Raw genomic sequence first — 17,173 nt, forward strand, 5'->3', positions numbered from 1 at the left:
ACATGGTGTGGTCTTCTGCTGCTGTAGCCCATCTGCTTCAAGGTTGGACGTGTTGTTGGTTCAGAGATGGTCTTCTGCAGACCTTTGTCATAACGAGTGAGTTACAGTTTCCTTTTTATCATCTTGAACCAGTCTGGCCATTCTCCTCTGACCTCTGGCATCAACGAGGCATTTTCGCCCAGAGAACTGTCGCTCACTGGATATTGTCTCTTTTTCAGACCATGCTCGGTAAACTCTAGAGATGGTTGGGCATGAAAATCCAAGTAGATCAGCAGTTTCTGACAGACCAGCCCGTCTGGCACCAACAACCATGCCACGTTTGAAGTCACTTAAATCACCTTTCTTTCTCATTCTGATGCTTGGTTTGAACTTCAGCAGGTCGTCTTGACCATGTCTACATGCCTAAATGCATTGAGTTGCTGCCCCATGATTGGCTGATTAGCTACTTGCATTAACAAGCAGTTGAACAGATGTACCTTATAAAGTGGCTGGTGAGTGTATATAGATGGCCTATATATAAATGTTTTGGGGTAGCTGCTGTTTTATTTGTCACTGAATGTACCTGTTAAGTGTGCCAGCTCTGTGATATCCTGGGGGTTTTTTCATCTGTTTAAGTGAACAGTACGTTTGTGGTTGCAGATATATGAGACAGAAAATTAAATTCACTTCCTCTAGTTTTGAGATATTTAAATGGAAACATCCAAAGTCTCTGCCACAGTTTCACCTCTTTTTCTGCCTTCTCTCCTCCTCCCTCTCATCTTTTGACAGTCTAACAATAATCCCAATAATACTATTACCATAGCAATTTTGTAAGTGAATTCATTGTGACAGATGAACCCTGTGAACTTTACAAAGAGGCATATAGTTTGCGACTCTATTCAAATATCTGAAAGAACTGCAGATAACTTAGACCTATTTTATTCATGTATATAAATGATATTTAGATTTTTCTCATTTTGAAGCAGCCATACAAGCTGCTGTTATCCTCTTTCCTCTCAACATGTTCACTGTCAGGGATGCTTAAGTCGCTCTGCCACTTTTGGAAGATGGCAAGAGACCATGGGCCAGATGATAAATTAACATTAATAATTAATAACAAGTCTAGACCTCTGCTGGGGGGTCCAGGGGATCCTCCCCTTTGCAGGCTGGTCTCACTCCCAGGGCATCGAAATGCAGTGCTTCAGACACCATTTAGTGTCTGTGTGAGACACACAGGGCTCTCCGTAAACTCATAAGCTTCATTATTTGATGCTCAGAATAACGGACATAATTTAAAGACCATGAAAGTCCTCTCAGATAGGCGGGACTGGAGGTGTATGGGTCCAAACACCAGACAACAGGGAGTTTTTTTACTAAGATCTGCCAACGACTAAGAAGTTTCCTAGTCGATCAATAGTCGTAATTTAGGGCCATTAGTCACTAGTCCCCTGCATGTTAATGACATTAATTTGATTATTAAATTATATATTTTGGGTGGGGCAACACAATGGTTTGAGTTGAAGGTGTGAGAAAGAATAGTATCAGTAACATTGTTAACACTGTGCTACATTACAGAGAAATACAAAACCATACTAATGAACCTTCATTAATATAGGCCTATATTTTATCTACAAGTGCACATCACACACTGAGCGAGCCGCCTGTTAATGACGCTGTTGGCAAAGCAGTAATGATTGTGCTAAGTGGCTAATGGGCATGTAGCTACTTCCATGTTTCAGATGATACGTCATGTTTGTAGTCGACCAGTGAAGATGAGTTTACATATCACCTCGGGTTCATCCTTCACCTTCTCAAAATGATCCCACACTTTGGATTTCCTGCCCGACATGTTATTAACTAGCATGTGGAATAACCGCAGGTACCAGCCCTGGAAATTAACATGACCCCTGTCTGACTGCTGAGCGTGGCCACTTCCTGTGTCTGTCCTTTCAAATTAAATTCCCACATGGTCCAATCATATAGATTTAGATTTATTGTGACAAGGCGCAGCTCCTCTTAGAGTTTCACGTTTTTTTGTGTGACTAAGTGACCAATGAAATCTTGCCGACTAATGACCTTTCTGGTCAACCAACGTTTGGTCGACTATCAGAGGGCAGCCCTAATCGGCAATGTTTTCCTCACTAAAACCAAGACCAACTGCTCACCCCCTCTTACTGCTGGCTCTTTACACATCAAGATACAAAGCAAAAGGCTGCACCTGATCTCATTTCAGAAACGCCTGGGGCTTCTGCCCAAGCAGAATATGACAAGTAGGGATGAGAATAAACAATCTTTATTCTGATGTTTTTATGTGCACTCAGGCACTTATTACATTCAAAGTAAAAAAAAAAAAATCCCATTGTGAATCAGTTTATTTTCACTGTCTACTAAAAATGGTCAGCGGCCAACCTGGCACCCTATTGTGGACTGTGTGCCGTAAGTTGAATGCAACTGCTCTGTGTGCTAAACAGTTGCTATTCCCAATTACCATGCAGGTGGTATAGCTGCCCCTGCGCTCTACTTCAGGAAATTAATTCACACAGTACAGTTATTATTGGTTCATTTGTTAGGATGTACAAAACTCGATATGGTTTAAAAATGGAGCCACTTAAAGATGATTATTTTCCACCTTTTGGAAGAACGGCACAAACGGCAGCTTAATGGGACTGCAGTCATGAGTCTTTTCTCTGATTCAGGGATGCTGGGCTAGTATTACACCAGCGTGCACATTTATTTCTGCTGACAGATTCAAGTTTGTCCCCTCACTGTGCACTGTGTTGCCAGTGTGAATGTGTATATGCCGGTGCTTAACCTTGGATGTTTATGAGGTTGTTTATTGAATTTGTTTCACGAGGCCTCCATGTGCACAGACATCATAATTCTTTTTATCCGCCTTTAACCTTTTACATTTTGCCAGTGCAGATTAGACTCTTCCTCACACTGTGTGGCTGTCTCACTAAACCAGATGTTTGTGGAAATATTCTCTCACCGCAGTGCCGCCCCGCTGTGCTTTTCTAAACTTGGTTACCTTACTGGTGACGTCAACGCTGTTTGTGTCACCTTCAGTCCTATCTTCTTCTCCTGTTGTTCCACATTCACCTCTTCTTGTTCTCATATTGCACATCGTTTAACGTTCATAATGTTGACTGTCTTCTCTTCCTCTCCTCACCCTCTCTCCTGCACCCTTGTGTCTTATTTTTCACACCCTTCCTCCTCTCTTCTTGTTCCTCTAACAGTCTCCTCCTCTCCTCCCCCCTTCTCCTGTAGGAGCTGCTGTTCAGCGTATGTGCCCTTAACGTCATCTCCACCATCGTGTGTGCTCTAGCCACCGCCATGTGCTGTATGCAGATGGTCTCGACTGATGTGCTGCAGATGGTGAGTGTAAAGGAAGCACAGACAACAACAATAGCCAACCTGCTGAATTCAAAATCATTTTTTTGGTCTGAAGATCACTATCATGCTTTATCGGTTAGATAAACACGTGTGGCTCAGGAATGATGGTGCAAACCTTTATCCATTTTTAAGATAGTGGAGAGTAATGTTTGACTGTTTGGTTGAATCATCCTGCCTGGTAAATACGAGTGAATGTAAACACACACAGTGAAGGTCAATTGCCACAGGACCTCTCGCAGCATCCTGCATCTCAAAAATGTGTTGGATTCAGAGAAAACAGCTTAACATCTCTCAGGATTTTTCTCCTCAAAGGTACACCGTCCTCATTGTGACCCTCTTTTTTCATTTTATGTGGAACAATGAAACTATTACCAACAGCTAAATGCTTTCAGTCATGAGGGAAATTAGCATGGCCAAGCTCCCTTTGTGTTTCACACCAACAATAGTTATTTCATGCCTCTAAACACATCAGCAGCTGGAAAGGTAGAGCAACGCTGCCAAGTCGCCATATGAAATAGCTTTGCAGTAATATTTGATTCAACCTCTTACACATTTTATGAACTATGCTGTAAATTTTGTGCGTGCTGTAACGAGTCTGGATATTAAGACTGGTGCTCTGGGCTGGATGTGAAGCTTGGTTTGATAACAGGTTGATGTGGCTGGGAATCAGCAGTAATCTCAGCTATATAGTAGCTAGTGAAATAAATGAGGTTTAACTCAGAGTACAAGGAGCAGGCATTAAATTAGTTTCATCTCCATGTGAGTCACAAATCAGCAAAGATCCATGTGTAAATCAGATCTGCTTGAACAATGGGTCAAATGACTAATGACTATGTGAAAGAGTTGCCTGTGGTTATGAACCTGCAGTGAGAGAAATTACCCAACTGCAGTTCTTCTCAGCTCTATGGAGCTGTTATTTTTTTTATGTTTTTAAGTTCATCAGTTTGGTGTTTTCCAGCTCACAATTTTGGTTCACTCTCACAGCTCTCATCAGGATTTTCCCCAGACACAGAAGGCAGCTGTTGTCAGCAACAAATATCTGATAAAACTGCTGCACAGAACCCAACAACAGACAGAGTTAACAGGTAGCTGGTGAACATAGTGGAGCATTGAGCAGCTTAAGAGTCAGCTCTTTCCCCTCAGGAGTTGGTGGAGACCAAAACAGAGCTATAAAGACAGTGAATATAGGGTTTGTATGATATCTAACAAATTAGCACCCCACGAATGGCGTTGCTATGGTAATGTAAAGTTGCATAATGCAAAGTTGCTCATGTTAGGTTTAGGTAAGTAAAGTTAAGTGGGTCGGATTTAGTAAAAAGAAACATGGTTGGGCGTTGTCACGTTACCTCCTGAGACCCCAACTTTTTTTTTTTTTGGTATGTATTTTTTAATTTCTCCTTGCTATGTAGGATTAGTAGGATCTGATAAGTATAAAAACTAAATACTGCTGACGATAAAGTCCCAGTGTCCTCAAATGAGACAATAATAAAGTCCCAGTGTCCTCAAACGAGACAACAATTAAGTCCCGATGTCCTCAAACGACATGATATAAAGTCCAATGTCTTCACGAGTACTTTCTAATAAAAAGCATCTTAGCTTGTTACCGTTGCTAAAATTTGTCAAATTTGTTTGGCATATCCTACTACTAATGTTCTTGATCATAAATAAACAGGTTTCAACCATTAAATTTGATCAGGTTTTTGATCTTGTCCACTTTTATTTATTTATTTTATTTATTTAACAGGGACAGTGCACAACTACTTAGCTGCACCAGAGTTATCTATAAGCTAATTTTCATTTGTAGTCCCTAGGCAGGAAACAGAGAATAATTCTTCTGCTAAAAGACGTTTGTATCGGGGTCGACTGCAGTCTGACTTGGCAGAGATGGTCGCCATCTTGTTTTAACATGGATTAGTGTATTGTCATCTCACTACCACTAGATGGCACAAAAAAGTGTCCATGAATGAGGCCTCTGCTAAGTGGAATGAAGTATAAGGTCCAGTAAACCCAAAATGTATTGTCCTCACATGAGCACACAGGGTCTCAGGGGGTTAATGTTAAGTTATGTAGGTTAGGTTCAGGAAAAAATATAGTGATGGGGTGCCTTAAAATAATTCAAAGTCCACTTGGTTTCACACGAGACATGAACACCGGTCTCATCAGGGAAAGTCCTGTGTTGTTTGACCTACCCACCACCCCTACCTGCCTCCTGATGCAGAGTTTCGCTCTTTATACTATTTCCGTCTATACTCCTGTCAGTATATTGGTCATGTTAGCGCAGCCTTCTTGATTACGTGGGTTACATTCAAATTCTGGTGCATTACTTTTCGTAGGTATATTTGAACACTGCATGAGAACAGACTGCAGACTTATTTTCACCGGGCTGACAGAAACACGACTTCAAATGAATAATAATGTTTCTCGATGTCTGCAGGATGTGTAAATATGCAGCTGTTTACAAAGTGATTATAAGTCTTACATCCTGTTTCCACTGCCTATATGTAGGTTGAAACAGTGATAACCATGAACACTTCTTACATTATAAATAAGGTATTTTATATCTGTGACTATTTGAGAAGAGACAGATAGGTGATAAAAATAAATTCATCTGAAGCTGTTTGAATTATACAGCAATTAAAAATGGGACTAAAACATCATTCTCACGTTGACATAAGGACATAATTCCCTGTGGTCCCTGCTTCAGTGGCCCAATTTCACATGATCAAACTGTGGACACTTTGTTCTCAAAGCATCTTACTGTCTAGACCTGCAGAGACCTGTAGTTATAAGCACATTAGGGGCACTTCTTTTTTTGTTTGTTTAATTTTCGGCTCATCTGTAATTACATATGTCGAGCAGACACAACATAAAGATATAAACATAGAAAAACCTCTATAAAGTGAAGTGGCCGAACATTTTGGCATCTAGTTATTGATTTACACAGAGAACAAGCAAGGCAAGTTTATGTGTTGAGTCTGTCTACATCAAGGCTTTACATAAGACAGAGAGACATTAAAAATGATATGAAAGAAACACGAGGCAATGTAAGAAGAAGAGTCAAACAAAAGAGAATAGACAATGAAAATAAGCTAAAATAGAGTAAGACAAATCAAACAGTAGAAGAAGAAGATAAAGGAGGAGAGCATTGTGTCTTATCTCTCGCAGAGCTTCCAAGAGTGGTCTCGTTTTCCCATTTACCACAAGAGGTGTTAACCTTTTATTTCGCTCAGTAAATTTAGCCAATAGCAGCGGTGGCAGCCTGAAGATTAGAAAAGCAGGCTGGCTGTGACTGGAAGGTTGTCCCACTTAGAAACGTCTGAGCGAGGAAAGCAGATGAGCGGGGCTTTCAGAGCTGCTGTTGAGTTACCACTGAGCAAGGCACTTGACTCACAGCTGCTGCAGTGATGCTCGTTCAATGACCAACGAGCGCAGATGGGAATAACTGCTTGTAATAAGGAGAGGTGCTATGGAAAGGCACATTTGCTCAGTCATGCCTCGCTGGATGAGTAATGGCGTAAAATAATGAATAAACAACTAAGAGCTCGGTGTGATAAAAGGCTGATAATGGTTGTTTTTATGCTGTGTTTCAGTTTATGCCGCACAGAGCACGAGCTCTAAATGCTGACTGTATGACCCCCCATGGAACCATCCTCCACCAAACGCTGGACTTTGATGAGTTTATTCCTCCCATTCCCCCTCCGCCGTACTACCCCCCAGAGTACACCTGCACCCCCTCAATGGATGGACAGAGGTGAGACGCAAAATACTCCTCATCAGCATCACATCTTCGCTCAGTGCTCAGTGTTTCCCAAACTCTGGTGCCAGTGTATCTTCTGGGATGTGTGGGCACTGTCAGGGAATGCACAATAAAAATTGTAATTTGCTATTTTGCTAACAAATAGTCCAAAGTTTACAAGACACTGTAATTATATTCAATAGTCTACTCGTAAATCAGAACCCCCTTTCAAATCGTATAAATGCTTGCAGCCCAGAATACTTTGGCAACGCTCCAGCTCTTAAACTGTTACATTTTCAATGACACTTGACACCGTTTCATTCATTTCCCTTTGTTAGTGGGAAACTTGCAGCTTATTATAGCACAGTACAAAACAATACAGTTCAGCTTCATCGTCCACTGTGGTGGAAGTGAACACATTAGTGACATCCTATGAAGCATTTTTAATCTATGTTCACAGCCAAACAACCGTTGATAATGATTTATATGCAAAGTGCAGGGCAGAAAATCATAATATTTATTATATTAAGTGAAACAATAACTACAGGTTAATTGCAATGAGTGCATGTTACTGATTGCAGGGGGAATAAATGTGTAAATATTATTATTATTTTGCCATAGGAAATATGACGCACCCCCCAGAGCGCAGCGATTCAAATTGGGTACCAAGGCGCTGCATGTTCTCTGTTTTTATTAAATAGATTTTGAGAACTAATTATTCCAAAATCCAATGTTCATTTCTCGAGAGACCCATCTCAAAATGTTCTGAAATATGTATTGAAACTTGAATTCTGCTGGTTGCGGCCCTCTCTTTGATTTGCATTCATACCTGCAAGAGGAATGAGTGGGTACAGTCAGATCTAAAGACGTGTATTTCTTCAAGTTTCCAGTTTTACAAGACAGCACAAATATATTTAAGATTCTTCAGGATTCATCTTTGTGAGTCTATACTTGCTCCTTCATAGATGCCTGAAATTAGTCAGATACTAAAGGTATATATGTGGTGTAAAGGTGGAGGAAAGTTTTTGATGACAAAAAGTAAAACCCACTAAGAGAACACACAACAAAGAAAAGAGACAAGATTTTTACTTTGGGGGAGCTAATGGATGCATTTTATTACATCTCCTTGTGTATGGAAGTAAATAAGAGGCATAAGAATTTGAATTTTGCATTGGAATATTTTCTTTGAAAGCTATATAAATTTCATTCATTCATTCATTCATTCATCTTCTAACCGCTTCATCCTCTTGAGGGTCGCGGGGGGGCTGGAGCCTATCCCAGCTGACATCGGGCGAGAGGCAGGGTACACCCTGGACAGGTCGCCAGACTATCACAGGGCTGACACATAGAGACAAACAACCATTCACGCTCACATTCACACCTACGGACAATTTAGAGTTACCAATTAACCTAGTCCCCAATCTGCATGTCTTTGGACTGTGGGAGGAAGCCGGAGTACCTGGAGAAAACCCACACTGACACGGGGAGAACATGCAAGCTCCGCACAGAAGGGCTCCCATGCCCGGGATCAAACCAGCAACCCTCTTGCTGTGAGGCAAAAGTGCTAACCACCACACCACCGTGCCACCAATATAAATTTATTTTCCTGAATTAACCTCTTTGAAATTGAAATATAACATTTCTTGACTTGAAATTTTAAAAGCTGAAATTTATATTTTACATTCAACATCCACAAATTTAGATCCAAAAATTCAAGTTTCTAAATTTCACAAAAGAAAAAAAATGTATTGAGGTTGCTCAAATTTGATTGGTTAACTATCTGAGCTTGAACGTTTCGACCAATCGAATTTAAATGATGTTATTTAGATGTTTGTCAACCTGAATTTTAAGATCTGAATTTGACCAATTTAATTTAAGCAACTTGAATCTATTTTCTGAAATTATGAAACTTGATTTTTTGGGTTTGAATTTGTGAACACACAAAAAATAAACTTAGCTTTTGAAATATCAAATCAAGACATTCTATATTATAATTTCTAAGAGGTAAATTCAGAACAAATAATTTCAGATACGTGGTTTTATTCAGTGGCTGTTAAAATTCAAATATATACGTTTCTTATTTGCTTCCACACTCTTGGACAGTAACTGTCAGTTAAGTAATTTTATCAAGTTAAAAACTGCGTTTTTATTCAATGTAGACGACCCTGGGATGTCCTGTGAGATGGTGACTAATGGCTACAGATGCCAAAAGCAACATTTGCATCCAAAGCCAAATCCCAATCTATCATATTAAGCAGCGATGGCATGTGTCTATTCACTATCTGACTGTGACCATCACATGTGGTATTATCATCCATGGTCAGCTCTGAGCATTTCCCTCCGCTAAGCAGCTGCGACATCCGTGATTCTCAGCTGTTGTGAAAGATCAGTCGTCCCCTCCCTCATCACCCCCTTCATTTTCTCTCAGTCTTGCCAGAGAGGGTGCTGCCGATGTAGCCATTTGGCAGGAAGCCACATCTGTTTGTCAATTATGCCATAAATATAAACAAGGCAGCGGAAGCATTTATGGTGTCCCTGCCCAGGGCCAGGGATGTGTCATGACATCATCATGCCTCGGATGATTGGTGGAAACTCTCAGGTTGTATTTCATGCTCTGCCACTTTAGAGGAGAATGGGGTTGTAATTAAAAGATATGACTGCACGCATGGCTGCTTATTCTTAATTGGCACCACATGAAACGGTGGTGGCGCACATTGAATAATGCTATACCCACATATATCGTCTGGATTTAAGGGCCGGGGACAAGAGGATATTTTTCATCCTTTCTTTCTCAATGTTTTAATAGACAATACGCTGTATTTTTCACTCGCATAGGATGGATATGCAGACTGTCTGTGCCAGTGTCTTGAATACTGCACAGTGTGACTGGCTCAGTGTTCTCTCCACTCTTTATATTCCTTTCATTTATGATGACTTTGATTGTTTATTTACTGTTTGGTTGACTCTCTGCTGTTATGCCCCTGACAGAGGCCTGCACCTGGACTTTCCCCATTCCCCCTTCAGCGCCATCTACGGGGTGCCCATCAACAGCCCAGGGACTCTGTATCCAACTGATCTGCCACCTCCGTATGAGTCTGTGGTGGGGCAGACCCCTGCCAGCCAGGTGAGAAGGACCAGCATGCTCTGTCATTAAAACAACACTGTCTCCAGAAGCCGTCTGTGTAGGAAGCTGGGCCGAGGCCATAATGTATTTGTTTCCAGTGAGAGCAGCCAAACTATCAATCTGTTCCCTTCTTTAATCCTAAACATAAATATGTTTTATGTGCAATAGCAGTGACAAAACTGCAGCCATGCTAGCAGCTCTGTAGGCTACTGTTTGGATATAAATCAGACCCCCAGGGAGTGCTCTGGCCAAACAGTGTAACTACAACTCGCATGGTCTGCCACATGTTGCCATTATTCCAGATAAGACTTTTCCCCATAGACTTACATTGGGAAAGTGACGTCTATAATGGATACGTGTAATAGGGTCAATTATACAGCAGTAATATGTGTAACAAACGTACATTTGTAAAATTAAGTATTATAGTTACACAAAATTTGTTTCAGTTGTTATTACTTGAGACGCTTACGACTCCATAGTCAATATGTGGAACATTTGATACTCGGTTTCGGTACCCCTACGTTCACCTTTGGGGGCACCCCACCTACAAAGGGGTGTCTCCCGTCTTATCTCTTTTACTGTTGTACTCCATGGGAGAGTAGCTTGAATTATATGGTCGCAATTGATGGAGGATTTTGTTTTTACCTCTTGCCGTCTGAGTTGTCAGGAATTAACAGAGATCGCCTCCTAAGATAGCCGCGGTCTGGGCCTCTTCATATCAACAGACAACACTAGAGTCCAGCGGCTACATACATTTTTTTGAGCATCACAGCCCTCACAATATGTCTCATTTCACATTTCATCAGGATTTGATCCATTTGGTCCGTAAACATTTTGAAAGTCTACAAGAGCCGCAGGATTATATCATGTTATTCCCATTCAAGTTAGCGGAGGGCGGCGGAGGCTAGCCGCTCAGTTTGCTTGCTCTGTGGGCCAAGTGATGTGAAAGATCTGGGTAATTTTACACCAGGGAAATTGACCTTTTTTGGCTTCATGTACCACTGAGCATGCTGTGTTCAGTTCTCTTTATACATCCCTGATATCAATGCTCTGAGCTAAATGCTAACTTTAGCATGCTAACATGCTCACAGTGACAATGTTAACATGCTGATGATCTTAGTTAGCATGTTATTAGCATGCTAACATCTGTTATTCAGCAGATATTTAATAAACGCACAATGCAGCTGAGGTTGATGGGTATATTGTACGTGGACAAACTGAGATACTGACCTGATGATGGTGCTGGATGAAAAGTCAGAGGATCGCAGGAGTTATTAGAGTTCATCCCTAGGGCAATCATAAATGTGTGTACCAAATGTCATGACAATCTATCCACAGCTGTCAAGACCAAAAGCCTTAAATGTCAACCTCAAATCAGGAGATCAAAGTCATTAGGATTCATTGGCTGGGGACCATGAATGTCTGTGCAAAATTTCATTGTAGTCTATAGCAGTGATTGATGTTTCTGTCTGGACCAAAGGGGTGGAGCAACCAACAGACCAACATTACCATCCTTAGAGTCAGTGGTACACCTGCTTGAGACCGTGTTTTCCCAAGATTAAAAAATATATTTTATGTTTTGGCATATTGCTGTTATTTGAAAGTCGAAGCACATTGGACTGAGAGAGAGAAGATCCTTGGTTGGAACTGAACCTGGATTGCATGAAAATTAGGTGGTTTGGTTAAAAATTGAAACCTTTTAAATTTTGATGAGGCAGCCCCTCAAAACAAGGAGATTTCAAGGTGAAGCCCACGTTATTTTAAAGTCTGAAATGTGAGTAATATGACATTGTAGACCAGGTCTTAGTATAAAACTTAATTCAACCAACCCAATCAACTTGCCAGTGTTGTTATCTAAATCAAAACAGTATTACTACTATGTTCATCTTTTGTGATGTTGCCTGTCAGCTTGATCTGAGTATTTATACGCCGTTTCAGATTTACCGAGGCATTCTCCCTGGACTGTCATGTTGAACTGATCAGAGCTTTTTTTCCAGGCTGAGGCTTCGCTGCTTCTCATTGTTCACAGCTAAAAATAACTGTCCAATGTGCAAGCAAATCCTTTTATCTTCCATTATATTCTCGACACCATTTAACACCTTAGGCTTTGAATCCCTTAGTTCCATTATACGTGTTAAATCCATAGCTCTCTTCACAGTGTCCTTCAAATAGAAATCAGCAGACGGTTTTCACACCTGCATTTACCTGCTGTAAATAACTAATGGGAGCAGGCAGTGATCGATTGATTGTGTGCGAGAACTGTCAGCGAGCAGAAGACGCTCAGCTGATAATTTCAGGCTAAAGACCCAGTATGATGTGAAGGTATATGTGTCATATACTGTGCCTTTAAAAGCACATTAGTGAATCTAATTAAAGTGTCTTTTTCAACTCTTCATGATACAGTAGTTTCCTTTAAAGTGAGACATCTCTTGTCAGTGTGTTGTGGTGTCATAGAGCCCTCTAGTGGTGGTGTGGGTTAGGTACCACGCTGTTGCTTTTATTCAGTGCACACAGAGCATACAAAATATGCAGCATTTTCTTTACCTGCTCAGTTCATTGTATGCGAACCATGTTGTTATGTTCTCATCATTAATAATGTCCTCTTCACAGGTCACCACCAGCAATGAGCAGCAGGCCACTGAATCCAGTCTGTGTGAGAGAAACACGACTGCAGGACTCAGCACTCAGGGTACAGACAGATAAGACTGCAGTCAACATTACAGATGATTGTCAAATGTCTTTGTCTGCTAGTAGTCATGGTGATAGTTCTTTGTGCCCTGTTTTCAGCCTCAGTGGACAGTGCGTCACTGATGGTGTCAGAGGTGGCAGATCAGGACCAGACTTGCTCCTCAGAGGACTTGTGCTCCCTGGAGGTGCAGGGCTCTGACTCCTCTCCCTATGGCACGCCCCACACCGCCCCCATTGACGGAAGCTGCACCAGCCTGGAACTTTGTACACGTGACCCCCGTTGCCATCGTGGCCAAGCTAATTCTGACGCTCGACCCAGTGATACAGGTTACAGCGAGTCCTCGCACACCCAGGAGTCTCTGGAGCGCTCTCCGGACTGGTCTTCAGAAAATTATAGCAATCTGGACCAGGAGGATTCCACAGACAGCACACATCCATGTGAGGAACTCAGGGCTGCAATGCACATATGTGACGAGCTTGCATCAGCCAAACATTTACCAGAGGAGCCACCTAAAGCGTCAACACACTCCCTAATTAAGGCACGAATGATGAGCCGGAAGCTTACGCTCCCCGTCACCATCCCCCCGCCACCTCAGCCTTGCTCCCCCACCTCCGTGGCCTCCTCTGGTGGGACTTCAGCCATCAGTCCTATGGCTCCATCTCCTTCCCCCTCCCCTCCTAGCAGGCCACGTGGCCCCAGGCTGTGTTTCAGTGTTTGGTCACCCTCCTCCACATCACAACCCCCCTCTACCTCAGCCCAGAGTGGCTACTCGCCCTCAGAGAGGCCTCGAGTGCACCGAGCAGCCAGGAGGTACCGCAAGCTGGCACGCATAGTCCGTTCCACCAGTGACCCTATCTCCTGCTCCTCTACGACAGGAAGTGAGTGCACCAAGGATTTCACATAAGAGCTATACTGCAGCTTAAATACTCCATTTACTAATTACTATAGAGATCAGTCTTTAGAGCTTAAAGGTCCAGTGTGTAAGATTTAGGGGGATATTTTGGCAGAAATTGAATATAGCAAGTATGTTTTCTTTAGTGTATATTCACCTGAAAATAAGAAACATTGTGTTTTCATTACCTTAGAATGAGCAGTTTATAACTACATAGGCAGCAGGTCCTCGTCAGCAGTGATCACAAGAGCATCAGAAAAACACATGAAAAACACGTTTTATTGACATGAAACCGCTTTATTCAGTGTTTAAATCACAGGTTCCACTTGTTTTGGAGAGGAAGAGACCTCTCTGGATCATTCAGCTCTCTGTAAAAACCTCTTGAATGTCTTTTTTTTTTTTTTTTTTTTTAATCAGAGAAAAAAGGTGAGCATACATTAGCAGGTGCTGGGCTAGCAGGCCGTCTCCAACGTGCCAAACAGCATTGAAAAAACACTGATTTTCAACATGAAACTGCTTTATTCAGTGCTGTTACTGGTTTTAATCACCTTGTCCATTTGTTTTGGAGAGGAGAAGACCTCTGCGGATAATTCAGCTGTCGGTAAAAACCTCTGGAATGTCTGGATTTTAAGTTATCAGAATAAAACGGTAATCACATTAGCAGGTGCTGGGCTAGCGGTCTGTCTCGAAATGCCAAACAGCATCAGAAAAACACTGATTTTTGACGTGGCACTGCTTTATTCAGTGCTGGTACCTGTTTTAATCACTTTGTCCGTTTGTTTTGGAGAGGAAGAGACCTCTGCAGATAATTCGGCTCATGGTAAAAATCTCCTAAACACGGGAATACTGAAGGAATTCCAACCAGGAGAAGTTTCAGCTGGTTGCAATCTCCAATCCTCACTGCTAGATACCACTTAATCCCCTTAAATTCTTACACACTGTGCCTTTAAGTGATAAGTCAACTAGTCCATCATTTTGAGTCATTTTACATGCAAAAGAGTCCAAACTCACACTGGTCCCAGATTCTCTTATGTAAGCATTTGATCCTCTTTTCTGTTTTATAGCATTCTCTCAATGGGTTTTGGCAAGATATTTGAAGACATCGCCTTGCATTTAACATTTTATAGACTGAACAAATAATACATCAAACAAGAAACTCATCGTCAGATTAATTTATAATGAAACTAAACATTAAGGCAGCCTCTCATTGTCAATGAGCAGTGGTGACTTGCTAACCAGCGACAGCTTGTGCTTGCTTTATTGTGTCCACACTCAGTTTCTTGTCTCCCTCTGCAGGAGAAAATAGTGGCTGCACCTCTGCAAATAACCCTGCTGCTGAGGATTCAACTCATGCATCACCAGAGCAAGGTACCATCATAGCAACTGTGAATTCCTGCCATGGTGGGAGTCGTGGGACGCTTGCTAATAAACAGCTTTCACATCTTTTTTTATGAAACACAGAGGGAGTGAAGAGAGCTAATAAAACAAATTTCACTGAAACAACTGTTAGTTATCATCACTCTCAAATGAAAACCATGTTGCATCTCCAAATTTGGTGATTAAAAAAATGTCTAGATGAACTGAAGGATTAAATATTCTTATATAAAATATTTAAAACACCATGGGGCCCATTATCTAAAGAAGGCATTGTCACAAAGCTTGAAATTAAAAAAAATCTTAAATTAATTATAACTGAGCTGATAATAAGATTGTGTTACGCCAGCAACACAAAACACTGATTCCCCTTTACCTAAAGCACCAACTCCACAGGTATTAGCCCTGATTGTAAGAATTATATGTGATTTAATTTATTTTTCTCTGTCTTTACCTTCAGAGCCAACAGATGTCACAACAGGCGTAGTTGGAGCTAAACCCAGTCACACAAGTGTCAGGAAGCCGCAAAAGGAGGGCAGGAAAGTCGACATCCACCTTAAACCCCGCGCCCTGCACTCGCACTCCTCCCACGAACGCCCGCACTCCCTGGCTGACTTTAAGATGTACAAAGACACCAAAGTGCTGGTGGCAAAGTTCCTGGAGCATTCGAGCTGCAGTCTACCTCCTGAAGTCCAGCAGGTTGTCAACAACATCAAGTGTGTCATTAAGTCGGATGAGAAACACATGGAGGAGGCCATTTTTAGTGCCAATGTCATAGATCAGGTAACCAGAGAGAGTGTGTATAATGTGTAGTGGTTAAAGCAAAGCAGCAGTTTCCAAGCCTGTTTTTAGTTTTATGGTGAGCATCAGCATTCAAGACTATGAGTATCAGGCTAGTAGCTCACTACACACCAGAAAACATGGATAAAAGTGGATGGTTTAATCACATGACTGTTATGTAAAAGCAAACTATTTCTCTCTCTTTGACTCTTGGTTATTTTTGCTACACAGGTGATGACCCAGCGCATCATTGGCAGCCCCAGAAAGCGCGGCCACGAGGATCTTCACCTTCAGAGCTGCGGTGCTTTGAGTTCATCCCCTTCTATGCGCCGTCCAAAACACCTCCCACAAACAACCAGCGCCTCCACCAACCCACTGGACTCCCCCTCCTCTGAACAAAGCCTTGAGTGCAAAGAAACTATTCTCTGACCACTCTCCCACCAAGGACTCGGGTCAAAGCTCTGAGGCCATTTCAGGTTGCCGGTGTTGCAGCCACGCTGTGCTGTGCAGTGCAGCAGGTGTCTGTAGAGCAATGAATAACTCTTCTAGCACTGAAGGATGGTTTATTTTCACAGTGTGACTGCGGCACAGGCGAACTGAAATGGTCTCATACTGTATCTCCTAGTGCCCTGTGAGACCGTGCCAAGTCATCAGCAGAAATGGTAGCAAACTCAGACTGAGCCTGCCAGTGTCTGTAGTGGCTTCTTTCTCATCAGAAAAACAAAAGAATGTTTCTCCCTCAGGGGACCTTTTCTACCGAGTTTCATCTCTGAAAAAAAAAAGAAACAAACAAACAGCTGGTAAGTTTGGATCTGTGACTCAAAAGACAAAGGAAATCGTGTTATCAGTATTCCTCTTGTCCTCATAAGACGCCGGAAGAAATATGTTTGTATTAAACTGTGAACTGAACGGACTGGGCATTGCTAGCCATTGTTTGCAGACTTTGTGGAACTGTTACTGATAGGGTGGTGAATATTTTGTGGTGCCGCTGGTTCAAGAACATCACAGATGTGGAGTATTTAACTTACCTCATTGTGTTACAATTCTTATCAGTGTTACAATAAAATATGAGTTTGTATCAAGTGGTGCGTGTTCTTATTTCAGTGCATGTTTGTGGATCGTGTGTCAGTCTGTGTGTGTTAGCATTCTGAACTTCTGCTCACCTCAGGCACATAGAGGTGGCCAAAATAATAGAAACACATGGCG

General features: G+C 41.8%; 1 protein-coding gene across 2 annotated transcripts in view; it reads left to right on the forward strand.

Moving 5' to 3' along the window:
* fam189a1 (family with sequence similarity 189 member A1) overlaps positions 1-16,807 on the forward strand; it is a 151,940-nt gene extending 135,133 nt beyond the window's left edge. For both annotated transcript variants that reach the window (XM_049564970.1, XM_049564980.1), the window contains exons 5-12: positions 3,247-3,354; positions 6,963-7,123; positions 10,097-10,232; positions 12,843-12,921; positions 13,020-13,799; positions 15,110-15,181; positions 15,648-15,970; positions 16,199-16,807. In XM_049564970.1, coding sequence (XP_049420927.1) covers positions 3,247-3,354; positions 6,963-7,123; positions 10,097-10,232; positions 12,843-12,921; positions 13,020-13,799; positions 15,110-15,181; positions 15,648-15,970; positions 16,199-16,396 — 1,857 coding nt within the window. In that variant the 3' untranslated portion in view covers positions 16,397-16,807. The remainder of the gene's footprint in view (positions 1-3,246; positions 3,355-6,962; positions 7,124-10,096; positions 10,233-12,842; positions 12,922-13,019; positions 13,800-15,109; positions 15,182-15,647; positions 15,971-16,198) is intronic.
* Positions 16,808-17,173: the final 366 nt, after the last annotated feature.

This window comes from Epinephelus fuscoguttatus, linkage group LG2, assembly GCF_011397635.1.
Source record: "Epinephelus fuscoguttatus linkage group LG2, E.fuscoguttatus.final_Chr_v1".
In the NCBI taxonomy this organism is placed as follows: domain Eukaryota; kingdom Metazoa; phylum Chordata; class Actinopteri; order Perciformes; family Serranidae; genus Epinephelus; species Epinephelus fuscoguttatus.